The 23,358-nt window shown below is 29.6% G+C and overlaps 1 protein-coding gene across 1 annotated transcript; it reads right to left on the bottom strand.

Moving 5' to 3' along the window:
* Positions 1-6,911: 6,911 nt before the first annotated feature.
* Positions 6,912-14,356, bottom strand: LOC114179725 (cell division control protein 2 homolog). Its single transcript, XM_028066150.1, has 8 exons — positions 14,098-14,356; positions 13,806-13,990; positions 12,896-13,016; positions 11,936-12,109; positions 11,032-11,195; positions 8,170-8,257; positions 8,039-8,092; positions 6,912-7,275 (listed from the first exon to the last, which is right to left on the bottom strand). Exons 1-8 carry the CDS (start codon positions 14,104-14,106, stop codon positions 7,186-7,188), a joined length of 885 nt encoding a protein of 294 aa, XP_027921951.1. The 5' UTR covers positions 14,107-14,356; the 3' UTR covers positions 6,912-7,185.
* Positions 14,357-23,358: the final 9,002 nt, after the last annotated feature.

Raw genomic sequence — 23,358 nt, forward strand, 5'->3', positions numbered from 1 at the left:
CTCAGCACAGCTGGCACTCCGCAATTACATGTGGGTGCTTCACCCAAGCCTCTACAGCCACCACTACTACAAGACAAGCTCTGATTTCGCATCACCCGTGAATTGTGAGATCAAGAAAAAGATGATTGACCCCTTGACATTTCTTCAACGTCTCAGAAAAAACAGAAGAAGAGTAAACCAAAAATTAGGTCACTCTCCATAAAAAGGGGCACTTTAATTTGATCACAAATAAAGGGGGATTCCAAGTCATTTTATCTGAACCACATTTCTTCCACGTATCTGCTGCACAATGCCACCTCAACAAAAGCCAAACGGCGTTAAGGAGTGTTTAACGGAAGGTACTAAAATAAACCCGTTTAAAAAATTTGGATACTAAATTGAACATTCCTAAAGTTCGGGTACCAAATTGAACATTCCGAAAAAGTTGGGGTACCAAATCAGTTATTATACATATAATTTACTATTGTTTTGAAATCTTTGTATTAAAAGGATGTTATTGAAGAAGATCGTGAGTTTGCTAATTATAAAGGTAGATGCGCTTTTGTTATTCTTTTAGCACATATATGAATGAAACTGTAATACATAAAAACTTGTTTTACTTGACTCATTTGATATTTTCACGATTCAAAAATTATTGATTTAACTACTAACATTTTGTGCTACTTTCTTAATTCATACTTATTTTTCTTGTAAGTTGGAAGTCATGGAATGTTTTCAGCCTGAATTAGCATTGTTATAACCTTTTATCGTCAATTTTCATGTTAGGTCACATGCAGTAGTCATTCTCAAGAATTTTTTAACACAAAAGTTGCTATGATACTATGCAAGTCTTGACAAGATATCTACTACAAAAATTGTTTCGCCTTGGGGTTGGCAATGTGACAAGCAACTAAACTCTTCTTTATTGTAAAAATTGTTTAGCCTTGGGGTTGGCATAATGTGCAAAAAAAAAATTTGAATCATTTCTTTATATTTTCGTCTACTTTTCCCAATTATGGGTATGTTGCGGATGAGAAGAATTAGATGAAATTGCAAATTAATCCACAAAATTGCTTACATTGCAAGGTAAAGTTTTAAAGCAATTATGTTGATTTCTTGAATTAGTGAGTAGTATCATATGCTCAAGATATAACACTAAATAATTGAGAAATAGTACTAGATTTACATAACTTATTTATGTTGTGTATACATCTAAAATGGCATATATTATCAAACAAGTAACAATTATTCTAAATGTGACTTTTTACCATTGCATGTATTCCTAGCCCTTTAATAAATTTTATCACCAAATTTTACTGACCTACAAAATGTGACTGATTACTGACCTACAAAATTTTACTTTCTTTCTCTTCCAAGCATGTTTGTATATAACTCTCCCCATTGATCACTTCATAACCTTCAGCTTTCGTTTTCTGTCTTAGCTTTATGGTTTTCCATGATTTTAACACGTCAATGTTATATTAACAAGGTAAAGTTATTTCAATGAGATGGACAAAAAACTTGTGTTCAAATAATGGTATAAAAACTAAAATAGATAGTTTTCAATGGGAATAGTAAATATAAAATAAATGTAAAAATATATTTAAATAAATAATTAATTTTTTATGCTAAGTTATGGAGAAATAGTTGGTTTTTTTAGAAAATTTGTGCGGTAACATTTTTTTATTAACACATGCTTTACTATTTGAATGATGGTTCATGTAAGGAACACGAGCACTTGGCAGCCTATAAGCTAGTAGTTGGTTCAAACTGCTTAGCATTTGCAGATTTTAAGTTCAAGATCCCAACAATATTGAAGCAGCTTAGACTTTATAAGAACAAAGATATTGTAATATTTCACTAGTTTGAACGTTTAAACTCCTTTATTTATCTTAAACTTATAAACAATGTTTCTTGTTTTTATGAATGTTATATCTAGTTATAAGTAAATGTCCAAATGGTAGAATTTTTTCTTTTTATATCATATGTTTTAGGAATTATATGTATTCAAAAAATGTAATAAATAAAATTAAAGAAATTTGAAAATTAAGTAAAAATATCAATAAATAATGAATTGCATTATAGAAAAATATATAAGTTATTCTAAGTATTCTTATATTTATATTCATTCTTTTTGCCGATAAAAAAAATATATTATTGGTACGACCAATGCTATATAAAGTTGAAGTAGAAAGGGAAAAAATATTTACATTAACTAGTTTCTATGTTAATATTGTATATCGTATATCTTTGTGTTTAACTCGAATTTAATACAAAATGAAATTTTTTATATCAATTATGACCGATGTAGAGAAAACATATAAGACAATAGTTTGTTCATAACTAGGTTACTTTTCACTTTGATTCCTCTTAACAATCAATATATAAAATATTATTTTTTTAATAATGATAATTTGATTTACTTTGAATCTCACTTTGTATAATTACAAAAATGTGTACATAACTAAATAAGATAGCAAATATATCTTTATAGTAAAACTAATTTGAAATTCATGAAATAAACTCTACGGGGCAAGTTTATGAAATAATAAGGTATGGATGAGGTGTGAGATTGACAATTCTCCTAAAATCATGTTATTAAACTACAAGAAAGATATGAAAGCAAAATTCACTTTTGGACAAAATGAACTAAGTAATCCAATTTTTTTTAAAAAAAAATGGGTTAATGAATCCTAAAATATAACATACTTATACAAAACAACACTTTCTTTTAGTTTCCCAATTTGCATAACAAAGTTGTTGTACTATAAAACATATATAATTGATGGAGGTTGTCTCATGATGTTGCATGTTTTCTTGAAAAGGCGAAGCATGGTGGCTTCTTGGAGAGTGATGGTGAAAAACGAAGAAACTTCATTTGAATACAAACAATGAATAATTGAAGAAGAAAACACTGTGAAAATGAAAAAAAAATACATATAAAAAGATTTGCTTTATTAGTTTCCTAAAACTAAAACATACAACATTCTTCCTATTAAAACCAATGTGGTAAGTATATAGATATCACACCAATTGCTACACCAACTAATATGGTATCAACGCACCACATTGATTCTAATAATTACAGATATGATAAGTTTCACACATACTACATCAATTTCTATTATAATTAATGTAGTACGATGATATGACATCAATTGTTGTAGCGACAAATATGGTATTGTGTCATTTAATTAGAAAAGGTTATTGCATCATTTTTAATGATGGTTATGATACAATTCATGTAATAACACATCATTATTTCTCCTTTTTACACTAGTGATCTTTGAGAAATTTATGAATTACTGTTGCTTATTAATGAGTGGTATTTGTTTTTTAATGACTAATTTGTTTGTGATTAAATATATAAAGAATAAGAAGGAACATACCAAAAAAAAGAAATTAATAATGAATATAGAAGAGAAAAATTATTATAGAAAGTGAAATCGACAAATACAAAATGTAGAATAATACACTTAAAGAATTATAATAAACATGTAAAGATTATAACACTACTAGAAAACTCTTAAATAATGATCAATTTTAATAATAAAAAATATGTTTAGAGACTAATTTTCTAATTAGAGACTAATTCCTTTGGTAACCAATATCTTGGTAGTTATTGTTAATGATTAATTTAGACACAAATTCATAATAAAAACTATTTTGGTTACCAATTTAAAGGCCAATTATAATTTTTTGAAATTATTTTAGTTACCAATAATTTTTAATTTATAAATTTGTATCTAAATTAGTCACTATAATGTAATTATTTTTTTAATAAAATTAGTCATTATTCAAGGATTTTTTTGTAGTGTAAACACTCTCACTTTCACCTAGTTATAGATAAACCCACGTGTATATACAAGGATTCAAAAGAAAGATCTTATTGAAACTAACTCTTAGTTTACATAATAATAAAGTAACAAAATCTATATAAAATAGTTGGACGACTTCACAATCCTCTTGAGACAAACAAGCTTCATAGTAAGAATGAACCTCAAACTAAAGAATCAAACAAATAAAGATTAATTCAAGGCATTATCTCACAAATCTCCACCTTGCACTAGCCAAAAATTTCATTACATAACTAAAAATCATCGCCCAAAATTGAGTGAGTGTGACACAAATTAAGAGCTTGACAAAAAATATTTAGTCTTTCTACATCAGAACAAAGTTAAATTGGACCCTACTGAAATAAGATAAGAGTGCATAGGAAGGAAATAGTATAAATAAAGCATGTCCCAGATAAGTTAAGTTAACTTAATAGAATTTATTATCATATGAAAACACTACATGAATTGAGTGTCAAAATATTCTCTACATATACCTCATCGCGAGAAGATCAAGAAGTTTATAAGAAGAGAAAAGGATATATGTGAGCAAAAGCTACTGAGAAAATAAGGTGGTTTCATGATTATCTCACCCTTGTAAGAATAATCATAAAGTATATATATATATATATATATATATATATATGTGAATGTGGATTTTGCTTGTAGGTAACAATTTTTTTTCTAAGGTCATGAATTTTTAAAATTATTGTCTTTAAAGTGTTTTCACAAGCTTGTAGGATAATGCTTAGAAAATATTTATACCTATAAAACTTAGAAAATGTTTTTAAAGTATTGGCTAGTACTTAGGCTAACACTTTTAAATGTTGTCATTGTTTGCCTTATACTTATTTAAATGCTCCCTCAATTTTTGTTTGCCCCTAGGGACTTGGCTACAAACATTCATCATGGTGTGTCATTCCTCACTCAACCTTCTACTTTAGCTCGGACAATTCATCCAAGACCGAGATATTTGGTTGAGACAAAAAGGCTTCTAGAAAAAGTAAAACAAGCCACTATGAGAGCTGATGAAATTGATAAAAAATATGCTCTAGCCACTATGAGAGCTGGTGAAACTGATAAAAAATATGCCCTCGTTCAAGAAGAATTGAGTTTGATCAAGCAACAATCAACCATGATGTTGGAGAAACAAGCTGCAGACAGTTCAACAGGCACTAGTCGCTTGCATCCGCATTATGATGAAGACTTGGATGATCATCCCATTCCTTGAAGATGGTACATCTTTGTGTTTGTTCAAATTATGTATACATTTTCTAAAAAAAAATACTTTCTTAATTATATTATAAGATACTCATAAAGTGGCTTTAGAGATTAATCTCTTACATTTTAGTTTTTCATTTTTCATGTTTTAGTTCTATCATTCTCTCTTCCATTGTGGATTGTGGCTTGGAGGTGGATGCAACTAGGTTCTACTGCCAATAACTAGTATAGGCTAAGTAGTATAGGCTAACTAGGAAAACTTAGAATGAAATGCTAGTGGGACTATAATGCTAATATTGGCAATTTTTGTCTGATTGTAATTTGATCTTAGACTCCATTTTTGTGCGACTTTAATTTGATCTAATTAAAGTCACAATGTACTTAATTTTATGTTTGGAATTTCAATTGTAAATGAATGAAATCATATGCTGGATTGTTGGATTGATTAGATTGCTTGAAATCTGTTTGGATGGGTATTGGATGCAACTTCTAGAATGTGCCTAGAAACAAATTGGTCATTTCAAATTATGCAACCATTTGCGTAGGCTTAGTCGATGCTAACTATTAAAATTCTAATTGTTTGCCTCGACAAGATCCACGAAAAAAATCTCTTTCAGATCTTTGTTTCAATTATTTGTGGGCTTGGCCCACACATAGAGAATTACTTTAACGGTTTGTTGGCATAGCCCACGCAAAAGTTAGAAGAATGTGTTGTATTCTTCCCATTTGCATCGTCTTGAGCGACGAAAAATATTTAAATTTCTTTATTATTTCAACTGTTTGTGGGCTTGACCCACGCATGCAAAATTATTATTATATTTCTTATTCATTTTCGTTGGTTTCGCCAACGATAAGAAGGCAGCAACCATGTGTTCCCATTTAGTTGATGCAAACGAACTTTACATCCAAGTAATGAGCGTGGATCACGTTGTCATTGCTGGACCGACGTGATCATCATATTATCATGGGCTTTTCACTTGTTGAGTAGGTTTTTGGCCAAAAAAAAATCATACTTTATTGTAGTGTGCAGGAAAATTTAAATATTAAACAACACTTTATAAGTTATTGATATATATTTAAGCTTCATGGAATTACACTTTGGACATGAAAAACAAATATGATTAATATTTTAAAAATAAAAATAGACAATAGTTTTGAAATGTAATTATACATTTAGACAAGACTTATAACAATTTTAAAATGCATGCGATCATACATTTAGGTCCCACTTATAATAGTTTCAAGTGAGATTTATGACTTTTTACATCACATAAATAATTAAATCAATAAAATGCAATGAAATTAATGTAATATTTTTTTTAACTAAGAACAATGTAAATAATTCTTATAATATGTAGAATATTTTGAATGTGAATTCTTATAATTCTTATTAAACTCTTTATATAAAAAATTTAAATGTATTAGAACTTATTTTAATATTTAGTTAACTTCTTGTTTGTATCTTTAGCATATATGATTGATGATGTACGCATAAATTATTATAAGTTGTTCGCAAATTATTTATCCATTGGCAACTGAACACTTGAACCATATGTTATTTGGTTGTGTGATGTTCAACGTTACTTTTTACTTTTGTTAATATTTAAATAAAAAGTATACTATCCCAAAATCACACTGATAGTAAAAAACGTCATCTAGGATATTTGGCTGACTTCATTGATGGGTTATATAGACAAATATATTGCAAATTTTGTAATCTGAAATATTGAATTATGCAGTGTAATATGTATTTTTAGATCTAAAAAGTTATTCTATATTGTGCAATTCTTAACATGCTTTTAAATTTTACAATCCAAAAATCTAGAGTATAGAAATTTAGTACCCCAAAGAGGTGTAGCGTAGGGAAGTACATATTTGTTTTACATGCAGCATTCAGCACTAGGTATGAATGTAACACAAAGCAAACTAAATTTGCTTGTTTGCAGTGCACTGAGTCTAAAACACGAAATGGGTAATAGGTAATAAGATCACACTCAAGCTGAATCTAAAATATGTAAGTAACAAATAAATGAAATATTATTCTGTCCCTAAGCATTGAAGTAAAAAAAGCAAGGGTAGCACACATTTCTGAGTCAAAACGCGTAAATGCTACATATACTAATATAGACACCCCAACCTTGAAGATAAGTAATCAGGGGACAAATTTAATGTCTTTGAAGTATTCATGCTCAAGAGCGCTCCTGGCAGTAATTCTTTTGCTGGGATCCAAGTGAAGCATGCGCTGGAATACGACAACATAAATGCACCCAAGTAAGCACCACAACAAATCTATGAAAACTATTAACAATTAGAATAAAAATTAAAAAGTGTGACTCTCATTCTCCCCATTCTCAATTTTATTTATATAAAAAATTAATCAGAATATTTATTATTATAAATTTTCACTACAGTTATAATTTAATCACGTAAAGGTATGCATTTTTTCAGTATAATACACAAGCTAAAAATACTAGTTAATATCTATTAAAAAGCTCATTCAAAATATGAATTGAAAATTAATAAAGATGGGGCCTAAATGTCACGGGACCTTTCACTAAGTTAAATATAAGTACTGGACATGAACAAATTGTGACCAAATTATCACACCCTACAGGTGGTAAAGCTGGTTGGTGTATCACGATCTATGAAATCACGATCTATGAAATCCAGTAAATTTATTTGAGACGAATCACCATTTGGCATGGTTGGCCTTCCAACTAATTTGAAAAGTTTCTAAGCTTGTAAGCAGATTTGTTGGGGCAATTATAGGTTGTTCTCATCATCTAGAGCCTAGTGAGAAAGATTACCATCTAACACTTATGATTACTATTACTGCTTCAAAATGCATTTTCTTCTGTTTTATGCCCTTTCTCAACAGAAAAAAATATTCCTTTCACCTCACTAATGACGAAATATATAACTAATGGTCACATCTTATCAGCATAATGGTTTAAAAAAAATACTATTTTATTATTTAAAAATGATACACATGATGTTAGACTTACAGAAAGAAGATCAAGACCAGCTGGCTCAAGATTTGGAACGACAGTTTTCAGGTCCTGCAAAGCACAAAATAAGACTAAATTCAATTTTTAGTGATGACAAAATTGGGCAGTGATGAAATCTATTTAATCACCTTCGCCTGCCACTTGGGAAAGGCTGATTTAAAATCAGGCAATGATGTCACTCCAGGCCACGTATCTTCATTTGGAGTACCCAAGATTCTTCATACAAGGAACGATGTGTCAAAATATAAGCATACATTATGCAGCTTTGTTTATTTATTTGTTACATGCCTGTTTGGAAGCAAAAGAATGCATTGTTTGCATTATATAGATTCCAATATATAACAGTTTCTATACTATAAACTTTAAATCCATGTATTATTGATAATTTAAAGGAAGCATTGATTAAAAAAGAAGATATAGCAGGTACAAACATTTCACACCTAAGGCAGATGATTAATAATCACCTACCTTACAATATTGGGGCTTCACCCCTCATGCAGTAGTGGTAGACTGTAGATGGTCCGACCAAAAGTATGCAAAATAGTCCAGGCCAGACACAACGAAAACTCCGATGGGTAAAAGTGTAGAACAAACAAATATAATATAGCTGAGGCTCTAATTATTTGAATATGCAAAAAAGCATATAAAAAAAGATGATTGAATATACAAGTTGAGAGGCTATTTACTTTCCAGGATTTGAACCTGTGACCCACAATGCAAGCAACCTTACCATTGTGCCAAGGCTCATCCTCGTCAAGTATAATATAAAAAGCAAATTTTCTATTTATTTTATTTGCTTGACTGACATGGGTGCTTGAGGCTTGTGCCCAATTTATCCTACAACGACCTGAAAGAGACCCAATGAAGCTATGAATCATCCCAAAAAATTATTTTTAACTGAAACCCAGATGAGGGATCCAATAGTATTCTTAATTGTCTTTCAAAGCTGAAATCTACAGTTCCCAAAGGGTGTAATGGATTAGGTCAACGTCAATCCAATAAACCTAATGATATAAATGAAACCAACAAAACATATTCAGTTTTTTACACAATCAAGTCCGACACAAACCAAACTGATAAAACCCAATCTTTAATTGTTCAATTGTTGGGTTCATATTTTCCAAAACTGCACCAACCCAAATCAAACTAAAGTTAGACACCTCTCCTCGTATGGAACAATTTTGTGGGAACAGAGAAAAAAATAATGAATGTACTGTTCTTAAAAGTTCGCACAAAGCACTCACATAACAAGGAATCCAGAAGTACATGGACCGAATCAAAGACCCTCACAATCCATTCTCAACTAGAATGTAATCAATTAGAAGTCAATCAGGGTAGTATAACAAGGTATGGTGACCCCTCATCCTACTTATAGACAAGAATTCCGCTATATAACCTCCAAGGCCAAGATAGAAGACCATAGAGACCCTCTTGCAAAGACTCGCATCCACTCCCAGGATAAAAGATGAATGAATAAAGCACAAATAAAAATACACAAATGCATAATTCAAAGGATATTTCAATCGATCAAGTATAACTTGGATTTTCATACTTCTAAGTCACTATTTATAATTCTCAATTGACCAAGCATAACTTGGATTTTCACATTGCTTAAACTTCACAACTAACCAAGCATAATATGGATTTTCACACAACTACTGTACTACTTGGACTTCTCAACTGACCAAGCATAACTTGGATTTTCACACTATTTGGTCACTGCTTAAACTTCTCAAGTGTTCAAACATAACTTGAATTTTCACACGTGCTTAGATTTCTCAGTTTTCCAAGAATAACTTGAAACAAGAGATATTCAGCAATAGGCTACAAGTCGACCACAAATGAAACATGGTACCACTTTCAATTCAAAACCTTAAGACAATGTATGAATTTTTCTCACTTATATGTTGCTCAACTTGTCTATTTCTACATGATATGGTACTTTAACTCACTCATGAATGCCAACAATCTACTCAAGTCAACCCTTCCATATAGGTATGTTCCCTTTTAGGAAAGCATTTTTAACCACAAATACTTTAATGGTAGCCCTAACTTGCACTGTGGACCACAATGGTAACCCTATTAGGAAGATTTTCAATACAAGGACACAAATTACAGATCCATCACTCACAATATCACACTTGCTTAAGCAAGCTGCCAAGAAATCATCAACTTTGATACCAATTGATAAGATCCCACTTGGGAAATCCACCCTCAAAAGCTAGCTATCAGAAGGGGAACCAAATGCTTGGATACCTTATGGACCGTCTCATACTACTCAATGTGGGACATAGGCATCTCATAGTACCTGTTATAGTAATTGGGCATCTCAACAGCCAAGTAACTATCACAGTACCACCGTTAAGAATTGGCATTTCAGCGAACTTCACCCTACAAAACTTTACTTAGTGACACTTCACCCAACTTCCTAATGGTCATAATCCTTCATAGGTAGCCCTTTCCGTGACATACACAATCAGCGCTGTAACCATGTACAAAAAAAAGGAACCAATCAAGAAGAACTATAAATTATTTTTCTTTTGTATTGAATGAATATGAATATATAACTGAAAATCTCTTTATATAGATAAAAGATTTATAGTTGTTAAAATGAAATAAAGAAAATAAAAATTATTTACTCTAACCAATATATTTGGATTTGTAGGTGCAAACGACATGTGTTGCCTAATATTGCTTAATACAGCAATAAATAAACTATTAATAAGTTAAAGTCAACTAATTCACAAGTTAATGTGTAGAAACGCTTTTATACAATATCTCTAAATTCTTATTTTTAACTTTTGCGTTAGATAATTTTAGCTTCTACAGAAAGCTTTTCTTTTTTTTTTTCCTCCTAAAAGTGCTATGAAGAAATTATTCAGGACGTTGACACGTTGTGCTAGGTTGGGATTTTCCAACAATATTCACTTAACGAGTACAAAATAATGATTTCCAAAGAACAATAGAAATTATAGAAAGAAGGTATTCACCTGAATATTTTAAACAATTCATCAATCTCAGAGTCCCCAGGGAAGAGAGGTCGTTGATTTACCATCTCTGCAAATATGCATCCCACTGACCAAATATCAACTGGTGTAGAATAACGAGGGCATCCAAGCAAAATTTCAGGAGCTCTGTACCACAGTGTTACTACCTACAAGCAATTGCCAACACTATAACTAAATATATAAGATAATTTCAAGTACTGATGTCCATCTACAATTATTCCTGTTCACAATATTTATATTCTTTAAAACAATCTACTCCCATATATCTATCAATGTAATAAAACTTTAATATTTGCACTTAAAAAAGATAAATACTACACAATGTAGCTGAAATAACAAGAAGAACAATGGACCTACCACTCTTGCTACCGATATTGAGAATCTCATGCTACCATGTTAAATGTTTCATGAAAATAAGTTTTCAAATTTATAAGAAAGGCAACATTTTGACTATAAGTTGGATAGATAATACAAAAAGACCGATAATCTTTCAAAGTCCAATGAGGCAATTTCCTTGTGTTAACTTGCAAAATACAGAAGAAAAATCACTTTTTATTACTCAAACAACTATCAAAAGTTATTTCTAGGAAAAAAAGTTGAAATTAACAAACAATATTAATAAAGCAACAACAATCAAGCATCTATAGTCTTCTCACAAACAAGGCCAAACCACCTTATTTAATTCTCTGCCATCTTCTCCCCAATTGAATACTAAATAAATAATGAATATAGGACAAGAAGAAGGAGAAGGTCCAATCCTGTGTTCAAGATGTGTTGCATTTTAGCATCTTAGAGGCTAGTAAGAAAAGTTACAATTGGAGTTCAAAAACATTCAATCGTAAAATTCTGTATAAGTACTTTCTTCTCTAGTATATAGCAAACAAACCTCATGTGTAAATGTTCTAACAGGAATTCCAAATGCCCTTGCCAGTCCAAAATCTGCCAGCTTCAGTGAATTAGTGCTGCGATCTATCAACAAATTCTGTGGTTTTAAATCTCTATGAAGAACTCGATGTGAATGACAGTAAGCGATCCCACAGAGAATTTGGTAAAGGAACATCTGCATAAATCATCAATTTAAAATTTAAATTAGCTGATCTTGTTGTGCAACCACAATAAAAATAAAATATACTCAATTAATAATAGGTTGTGATAAGGCAGAAATTGTTGGTGATGACCAAGTGTACAAAAAGTAAAAGGGGAAGTTAATGTAAACTGAGCAAAATCAATACAAAATTACAAATCTGCTCATCCTCGTATAATTCAATATTGAGTAGGCAGACTATGAGTAAAGGAGACAAATTCTAATGAAATAAAAAAGCAGTTCAACACCATTATTGTCAAACTGTAATGACTTGAACAAACAAAATAAAGCTTTTTTTCTGATCACTATTTTAGATAATATATAAACATGATACTCAACTGAAACACAGGAGAATAGTTGACCTATAGGTGTAGCTTATTGTTCCTAAGATTACTTTAGCACCTTCAGTTTTAAAAAGCACTTAACAGCCGAAGACAAAATGCTGGGGCCAAACTTATTGTACACATCACTTGTCTTCAAAAACAGAAACTTTTATGGACAAGTAGTACCAACCGACTGCTATCCACATAATTGGTAATTCATCCCAAATTCATGAGACATGCATAATATGTATGGACTTGTTATTTAATCATCATTGGCTCTTACATTTGCTCTATTTAATTTATGCCAAGAAAAGAAAGAAGATAAGAGAACCAGGTATTTGAGGGCTACAATTTAGTTTTTACTGTCTCTCTCATAATTATAACTTCAGTTACAAAAGGATTGAAAATCTATAAAGAAAAGAAAAGACATGTTACCCACTTTTACTTGTCGTAGATCTTTTGCAAATTCTGGTGATGAATCCATGTGCTTCTTTAGATCTAAGTCAAGGTACTCAAAAACCAGATACAAACGCTTCTCACTGTGTACTACATCCTGCAACCTATTACCAGAATTTGCCATCGATAATAAGGAAATGACTAAAGACTAGAGAGAAAAATAATATTAGGACAACAACGAATGAAGCAAAATAATTTAAGAAACTATAGTCTGCGGGTTTTCTGGGGCCACTCAATCCTAATTCTGGTGGCATACACAACAGCCAGCAAGCAGGTCTTTGGTAGATCTTATGGTACAGTGCAAATATGCTGGGACACTGAACCACAGGAACATTAAGTACAGCTATTTTTTTTCAACATAAACAGCCGAACTCAGAAATGATCATACATCATTGATGCATGTCACCTAAATGAACAATTCACAGTTGTACAGTTTGTCAGACAATATATCTGACAGCTTTACCAGTCGACCAAATATTAACATTAGTCAAAAGGAATTAGAGTACCAAAAACAGGTTTTGTCCAAAACCGTGAAGAATATGAATTACACGAAATGGTATCATTTTCTATATGCAGTTCAATTACTAGAGGCACAAATCATCAGCAACATCATCCTACACAAGTTTAGCCATGACGAAATAATCAGATTCCTACCTCACCTGTAATCTGTAATAACTAAAATTCTTAACTAAACTATTCAACATTGGTGCTCTGTGCAGAATCAAACACCATAAAATGAACACTATGATGAGACATCGAGACTCACAGTGAACGATAATCTTCCTAATTTCCTAATTTCTATCTACAGCCAAATAATATTCTTGGTCAGCACATGAATTGCTCAAACGACGACTACCACATTCCTGAGAAACGCATGAATTGCGGATATATACCTAACAATGTTCCGGTGCTGCATTTCTTTCAAGAGAGAAATCTCTCGAATGGCGGTGCTGGGAACCCCCTCATCCTCCTGCTCCAGGCGAATCTTCTTCAATGCGATGGTCTCGTTGGTGACGCGGTCACGAGCCTTGTAAACGACGCCGTAGGTTCCTTCACCTATCTTCTCAACCTTCTCGTACTGAAAAAATTACACAAATTAGAGAGAAAGAACCAGGGATACTTTTGTATTTCTAAGACGAACTGAAACTAAAAGTAAAGCTTCAAAACGCAGAGCGCTTTACCAACCTGTTCCATGAAACAAGCTCTCTTATGCTCTGACAATCGCCGAAGAGGAAAGAGGAACCGTAGACGTTTGACGAGGAAGAAGACGATCTAAGAAGTTAGAAGTGGAAGAACCGGTGAGAGGTACAGTGTGTGCAGTTGCTCTCTCGGTCGCAGCCTCCTTTCTGGCGATAGACTATGCTCTCTCTCTCTTTCTCACCTCTTCCTATGGTGGCTATCGATTTCTTCCCTCACATCCCTATTCTTCTCAGCATTCAACAATTTCTTTTTCAACTGTTTTCTTCTTTTTCTTCTTTTTTTTTTCTCACCAAATTTTATTTTTACTGATTTTTCTTTCTTTTTAAAACTAATTCTTAATTGACGTTTGAAATAGCATTGTTGAAACATGAGTACTTTGTTGTAAGTTTTAAGAATTGTGTTAACCGGGTCAAAATTAAAAAATATATATAATTTTATTAAAAAATTGTAACTTTCTATTAGAAGCTAATTGAAATAACGGTCTTTACAAAAATTAACATAAGGCTTCAAATAAGTACATAAGTCCAATTATAATAAGTTTTCAATTTTGTTTCTAACAAAATATAAGAGTTTATCTCATATTTAGTCTTAAGTTTATTTATTAAACATATCACTCAACTCATATAAGAGTATATTAATTTGGGTCAGACAAAATTTGTTGGAGATCCAAGTATAAGTCTAAGTCCCTCATTAGATAGAAATGAGAAATTAGCAACATACAAGGTAGAAGACTCATAGATCCATTACATTAAGGTCTTGTGTTGGAAATGTTAGCACAAATGATTTGATGAGGAAATATGAAACCATTGCATTGGGAAGTGATGAAACTATGATAAATTGATGAAGATGTGAAGACTTGGAGATTCACATGTTGATCAAGCTTAAAGTGTGTGCTAAATCTGGGTTTTACATGAAGAACACAAAGCTTAAATATTGATGCTCTCAGTGTAGACAATTTTGCATTGTATAGATGTCTAGGATCTAGTTGGTGTCTTTTAACCTGTTGAATGATTTTTAGCAAGTTAAATGGTTTGCTGCTATAGTTTTATCGGTTACATATTCAATCAGTTGAATTATTTTCTTAATCAACTGATTTCACTTAAGTTAAGTGAAATCAACAAATTGAATGAAAAAATCAACCTATTGAATATGTTAACAAATTGACTATAAGTTTTGGTTTTTCAAAGAGAGTGGGAACACTTGCCATTTTGAGCACGAAATCATTCTAAATTCTGGGAAAAACTCATTCTATTTGGATCATACAGAAGTGCAGCTATTGATGAAGGATCTTTGATCTTCTTTGAGCAATTTTGATTGGTTTATGAACTTAGAGAAAGAGGTGTGGTTGGCTTGGGAGAGCATTCATTCAAGTATGATCTTTTCCATGTTTTTGGGTGTTGCCTTGTGATTTTTCAGGTCTGCAAGTGTGATCTTATTGTGCTAGTTGAGATTCTCATGGGATTTAAGAGTCTTGCTTTGTGTTTTTGTATATTTTAAAAGTGTAATATTGTGGATTGTGTAAATCTTTTAATATAGTGCAAGTCAGTCTCATGTTGTCTTGACAAATTGGATGTAGCTCTATTATGAGTGAACCAATATAAAAATGTGTGTACTTGTGTTTGATTCTTTTCCTCCTTGCTTTGGTTTTTTATATAAAGATTCGAGAAATTTGGTTTTCATCATCTTTACATGGTTCTTGAGTGATTTGGCACAATATTAAGTTGTATCTCTATGTGAATCACTTACTATAATCAATCTTGCCAAGTTTTATATATTGTTTCTAAGTTAAACTTTGAATTCGTATTTTTGCAGAATTTTCTAGTATTTCAATCGACTGTTCTAATAGTTTTGATCCGTTGAATTACACTACATTATTAATTGTTTAATGAAATCAGCTTGTTATCCTTGTTTTTAGTCGATTAAAAGTGTACTGCCCAGTAGCAATTACATTTTGAATTTGTGGTTGATCTGATTCAATACAAAGGGGTTTTAAGTTTTTAAAAGAAACCAAAGTTTCCAAAAAACCAATTCAACCCTCCTTTTTGGCTAATTCTTGTTTCAATACTTACAAGACATTGTGTCAATTCCTTATGTGGGTTAGGGTTCGCTCTGATTAATGTTGTATTTCTCTGATTAATTCTCTCATTCCTATCAATGGTATCAAAGTTGATGGTTAATTTTGGTAACCAACTCAAACGAGTATAGCATGTTCCCTGTATCGAAAAGTGTTCCTGACATAGGTTTAAATAAATGTGTCCGATTAAGATGAACAACAATTCGAAAGGGGTAATCGTGAATGGGAATACTTACACTCGAGGATAAGTGTACCAATGTAGAATAGACTCACCCTTGAGGGGGACATTGTTAAGAATTTAAGTGTGAGTCTAAGTCTTACATTGAGTAAAAATGATAAAGTTAAGCATCATACAAGAAGGAAAACCCATAAACATATTGCCTTAAGATTTTTGGTTGGAAATTGTGTCAATTTCTTATATGGTTGAGTTCAAGTCTCATCTTGTTTCTCCCTAGTGAATTCCCTCTCTAAAGACCTATTAGTGGCATCAGAGCCAATGGTTAGTATTGGTGACTGGTTCATACGAGTACAATTTGGTCCTTGTATCGAAAGTTCCTAACAAAAGGTTCAAGTAAGCATGTCTCACTAAGATGAACGATGGTAAGAAAGAGGTACTCATAGTTGGGACTCACCTTTGAGAGGGAGATCGTTGGAAATCCAAGTGTGAGTTTAAGTATCACATTGGGTAGAAATGAAAGATTTGAGCAACATATAAGGTAAAAGACCTATAAATCCATTACCTTAAAGTTTTTTATTGGAAGTGGTATTAATTTCTTATATGAATTCGACTCAGTCTTATTAGTGTTGTATCTCTTTAATGAAATTTCTCCTCAGTATACTTATCAATGGCTTAGATCCATTAGCATCATACAATTAATTTTTTATTACTTTCGAAAAGGTTCAATATACAGCCATAGTCCAAGTTATATATATTTTAGTTCATTTTCATGTTTTTCAATGTTATCCTTTTGCAAGTCTCTCATCTTCATCTTTATAAGCAACTTATTATTATTATTATTATTATTATTATTATTATTATTATTATTATTATTATTATTATTATTATTATCTCAAACCAACCTACACAAATCGTAACATAAAAAAACACATTACACACATAAAAATATCATAATAAATAAGAGAAACATATATTCATAGAAAAAATATATAATTAAATAGTTTTCTTACCACTTTTCCCTCAAAATATAGAGATCATGGAAATACCGTCAATAAAAAATGAATTTTATTATATAACTATTTTCTTTTAATTTTTTTCTCTTTGTTGCAAAGAAAAAAAGTAAGGAATTGTAGTTCTCTACGAGAATTTAAGGTGGTATTCACATCATCAATCCATCAAATCCAATACCTATAGGGTAAACGTTATAATACTAAAAACATATGTATGATTTATGCTAGAAAAAAATAGTTGAAACTCATATTTTAAGTGTACATAAAAATAAATATATTCTAAAGCATGAACTAAGTCTAAAATCTCAACATTAAACAATACACATTTTGTATACATATGAGAAATGACAAAGCATAGTTTATACTCAAAATTGAATACAACATGAATAGAATTTTATGATTGAAAGACAATGGGGGTAGTTTTCCTATTTAATATTTATCATCGTCAAAGTATTAAAAAAAACGAACATAATTAACTTATGAATCATTTTATAAAACAAAAACCTTTTAGAAAATTGTTTTTACCTTTTAGTATTATTATGTTTAACTTATATATATATATATATATATATATATATATATATATATATATATATATATATATATATATATATATATATATATATATATATATATATATATATGAGTAAAAGGTTTTATTTGTATATAATTTAAAATTTGTCTTAATGAAAGACTTCTGATTAAGGGACAAACTAATTGGGTTATGGCCATAAAGATATAGCAAGAATGTGTCTTAACTGAGATTAGTAAATTTAAACTACTAAAAGCATAGGTCTATCCTTACTTGTGGAATATGTACAAATTAGCATATGATATTTTAAGCCTTGTATTCAGGCATATGAGCCTTGAGTAGAGTAGAATTAGATTAGGGTTAGAAGTCTGGTTAGAGTTTCTCTTAGACTTGACTCATTCAGGTCCAAGAAAAACCCTAGATCGATCACACATAGGAAAAGACGTGCAAAGCTCTATATTTAGCACATGTTGTAATATGGAAAGCATGAATGGGAAAATGTCACTTGGTCCACTCATGGAGTCAAAAGTTATTTTGCATAGGTTGTACTCACTTGTTTCGAAGTCTCCTTAGAATAATCCTTCTTATTGTCGATTGCTCTAGCCTCCTTTTTTGAGAGTTGGTCTCTCCTATCCTTTAGGAAACCTCCTTTCATGTCCACTTCCATACACATTCTTCCTCTCATGCAATTACATGCTTTCGTCATTCATTCATCCTTTCATCTCCACAAAAGATGTTTGAGCAAAAAGAAACACCATCGTGTCAAGAAAAATATATAACTTTAAGAAATTATTACATAAAGAATACTTGAGAAAGATACGAACAAAAGTGTATCAACTTGTTTAACATAAATGAATCTACATCATATTGTTAAAAAAATCATTATAATACTATTGTTAAAGAAAAATGATTAAAAAACTAATAACCCAAATAGTAATATTACACAAAGTCAAATGTAAAAAAAGGAAAATCTTATTTTTGTTTATTGATCAATCATATTACACTGCCACTATTACTAATAACTCATTAATTGATTGTATAAAACAATACACTACAAGAAAATTCTTGAATAATGACCAATATTTTAGTGACTAAAAATAATTAGTCATTATATTGATCAATTTAGATATCAATTTATAAACAAAAAATTATTGGTAACTAAAAATTGTTTCAAAAAATTATAATTGGTCTCTAAATTGATAACTGAAATAATTTTTATTATGAATTAGTTTCTAAATTGGTTACCAACATTAGCTACCAAAGTTTTGGCGACCAAATAAATTAGTTTCTAAATTGATCTCTAATTAAAAAATTGGTCACTAAACAAATTTTTGATAACTAAAATTGGTTATTATTTAAAAATTTTCTTGCATTTAAACGTAGAAAATCATTCCAAATTAGAGAAACAAACTATTTGCTGTAATAATTCAAAATGAAAATAAAAAGGTTTAAATGACAATAAGAAAGACTTATATTATATATGCAAAAAAAGTTCAAACAAAATCCATTAAAATTGTATTAACAAAGTAATCTATAGAAATTGATATGATTTTAAATTCTAAATTACTTTTTTTAAATCTTAATTGAATAGTACTAATTTTGTTTTCTTCTAAACAAATGGAATATGTAAGATTGTTTTGATGTTTAAAATACCATATATAATACTTTTTCACATACTAGACATATATGTGGAACATTTAGTCATTCATAACAACAAAATCTTGATCATTAAAGCGAACTTATAATAAAAATTTCTAAACATAGAGTTTTTATTATTCAAGTTTAGACTTATCGATAAGACATTACGTTTTGTTACAAAAGGTGTAAATGCTAGAGAAGAAATTAGAAGTATATTATTTGGTGTTTTTGCTTTGAATTGAATCATGAAACACAATTCCAGTGAAGCCTTTATCATATATTGTTAAACACTATACGTTTTATAAAAACAAAAATAAAAAGATTTTTACTTTTGTTTTTGTGAAATTTGTTGTCTAATTGAGTACGAATCGCAAGAGTTGTCAAGTGTTGAACAAGTCTCTTGGAAAATGATACTTTGACTTTCACTTTATTACTTGTGCGATTTGATACACTTGTCAATCCCGTAATAGGATCCCACTATGTACCGGAGTCTTACCGACACCCTATAATATCTCACCTTCACTAGACATGACATTTCATATGTTGTTCAATAGGTCTGTCTTTACATGCATGCCACCTATGTCGAGCACATGCTAGCATTGAAACTCATTTTGCGGTATGTTCAAGGTACCTAACAGTATGGTTTGCACCTTTATCTGACCTCTATTGAGAAACTTATTTCTTACACTGATGTTGATTAGGGTGGATATCTTGACACCAAACGCTCCACATCTGGTTATTGTGTGTTTCTTAGTGACAACTAGAGATGGCAAATAAACTCGTCCCCGTGGGTATTGTCCGAACCCGTCCCCGTTTTGACGGGGAATCCCCGCATTGACTGGGTATGGGTATGGGTATGGGGAATCCCCGACTTTTTCAATTGGTGGGGATGTACATATCCCCGCCATATTACTCGTCCCCGTTTAAATTAATATTCCTAATTAATTAAATAACCACATATATATATATATTATTTTTTATTTATTCTAATTATTTGGTTTGTCATGAAACTCATTTGCATTTCAATTATATTTTTCATCTTATCATAATCTTTATGTAATTATGTTCAAAATATGTATGTTAATTAAAATTTTTTATGTCTCACATTTGAATATTTCTATTATTTTTTAATATTTTTATTTAATGTATATTTTTCTTTCACATGAAAATGTTTAATACTCTCAATTTAAGTATTTAATAACACAAACATTCTGTTTACTAGGTAATATAAAAAAATCATTTACTTATTATTCTTATTATTAGTTTTTGTTTCATTTGAATAACTTTTTTATTTCACTAAAACATTTTTTGTTATTTCTCAACTACTGAATATATATGTTGATATTTAAAAAGTTTTCTTAGATTTCAAAGATATTTTTCAACTTATCATATCCTTAATTATACATTTGTTTTCCTTTGTGCGATTTCTTTCAATAGTCTCTCAATTTGTTTGTAAACATTTGTTAATTTTTTAATAGTTTTATTTTTTGTTTATTTTCATTATGTAAAATACTATTTTGATATATTTTATTTAATTATTTTTTATTTTTTAACTCATTATCAATCATACTGTAATTTTTTCACTATAATTATATAAATAACTTTTATTTACTACAATATAAAAATTTAATGTAATTGTCATTAATATTTTTTTATCACCATCCAACATAATTGAAGTTCAAAAGATACAAGATCTATGTTAAAATTTTATTATTTGATTATTATTTGTTCTTTGTATCATTTTGATTAAGTAATGTATTATAAATTTTATTAGTGTATAAAAAAGAGATTCATTAGAATTTAAAAGATTGAAGTAAACAAACATTTAAAATATATTTTAATTTGAATATTTGTTTCCTTTTATATTTTTTTAAAAATATTTTAAAATTTTATCAACTAGGTTTCATTAATGTTTGCAAATTTAATAAATGTGTTGGTTCTCATGAAATTTTATTTGGTATTATAATCTAAAATGTAAATAATTATAATTTATTTTAAACTTTTATTATGATTATTATTTGTTCTTTGTATCATTTTGATCAAATGATGTATTATAACTTTTAGTAGTGTATAAAAAAGAGATTCATTAGAATTTAAAAGATTGAAGTTAACAAACATTTAAAATATATTTTAATTTAAATATTTGTTTTTCGTTTATATTTTTTTAAAAATATTTTTAAATATTATCAACTAGGTTTCATTAATGTTTGTAAATTTAATAAATGTGTTGGTTTTCATGAAACTTTATTTGGTATTATAATCTAAAATGTAAACAATTATAATTTATTTTAATCTTTTATTATGATTAGTATTTGTTCTTTGTATCATTTTGATCAAATGATGTATTATAACTTTTATTAGTGTATAAAAAAGAGATTTATTAGAATTTAAAAGATTGAAGTAAACAAACATTTAAAATATATTTTAATTTGAATATCTGTTTTTCGTTTATATTTTTTTAAAAATATTTTTAAATATTATCAACTAGGTTTCATTAATGTTTGTAAATTTAATAAATGTGTTGGTTCTCATGATACTTTATTTGGTATTATAATCTAAAATGTAAACAATTATAATTTATTTTAAACTTTTATTATGATTATTATTTGTTCTTTGTATCATTTTGATCAAATGATGTATTATAACTTTTATTAGTGTATAAAAAAGATATTTATTAGAATTTAAAAGATTGAAGTAAACAAACATTTAAAATATCAATTATGTTCTTTGTATCATTTTGATCAAATGATATTATAACTTTTATTAGTGTATAAAAAAAAGATTTATTAGAATTTAAAAGATTGAAGTAAACAAACATTTAAAATATATTTTAATTTGAATATTTGTTTTTCTTTTATATTTTTTTAAAGATATTTTTAAATTTTATCAATTATGTTTCATTAATATTTGCAAATTTAATAATTGTTTTAGTTCTCATGAAATTTTATTTGGTATTATTATATAAAATGTAATCAATTATAATTTATTTTAAAGTATTTGATATCGAAGAAACAATCATCATTTTAATATTGAATATTTGATAATATTATGTTTCTTTTATCATAAAATTTTTATTATTTTATAAAAATTAATTAAAATTGATATTGAACTAGTAAGAAAATGGGTATGGGTATGGGTATGGGTACGGGTACGAGATTATACCCGTTACCCGGTGGGGATGGAGATGGGTCAAAAGTTTAATACCCATTGGGTTTGGGTATGGGGATGAGGATAAATTTATTTTACGGGGATGGGTATGGGATAGCGAAACTCGTGCCCGCCCCGCCCCGTTGCCATCCCTAGTGACAACCTCATCTCTTGGTCTTCAAAGCGTTAGCATACTCTCTCACTATATTATAGAGGTAGAATACTGAGGTGTTGCAAATATTGTTGTTGAATCTTGTTGGCTTCGCAATCTCCTACTAAAGCTTCATTTTTCTCTCCCTCGGGCTAATTTGATACAATATGATAATGTTAGTGCCATTTATATATTTGTTAATCCTGTGCAGCATCAACGTACAAAGCATATTGAGATGGATATTCACTTTGTTCGAGACAAGGTAAGGTAGCACGTGGTTAGACACGAGTTCTTCATGTCCTTACCACCATGAGTACTTCATGTCCTTACCACCACGAGTTCTTTTTGATAGTTTCCGGACTAGTCTAAGCGTTCGTGAACCACCTGCTTAGACTACGGGATGTGATAGAATCCAAATTATTCTTCTAAAATTAAGCCAATTAACAATTAATATCATGTAATTAAGCTAATTGATTTTATGTAATTAGGTTAGTAAATCTTCTATAATTATGTTGT

Source organism: Vigna unguiculata, chromosome 3, assembly GCF_004118075.2.
Source record: "Vigna unguiculata cultivar IT97K-499-35 chromosome 3, ASM411807v1, whole genome shotgun sequence".
NCBI classification, from domain to species: Eukaryota; Viridiplantae; Streptophyta; class Magnoliopsida; order Fabales; family Fabaceae; genus Vigna; species Vigna unguiculata.

Bases quoted from the DNA above. Each gene is read 5' to 3' on its own strand.
- LOC114179725 (XM_028066150.1), bottom strand. The intron at 8,258-11,031 runs GTGAATACCTTC...CCTTGTATGAAG, and splicing joins GAATTGTTTAAAATATTCAG to AATCTTGGGTACTCCAAATG. The intron at 7,276-8,038 runs GTAAGTCTAACA...GTCGTATTCCAG, and splicing joins CTGGTCTTGATCTTCTTTCT to CGCATGCTTCACTTGGATCC.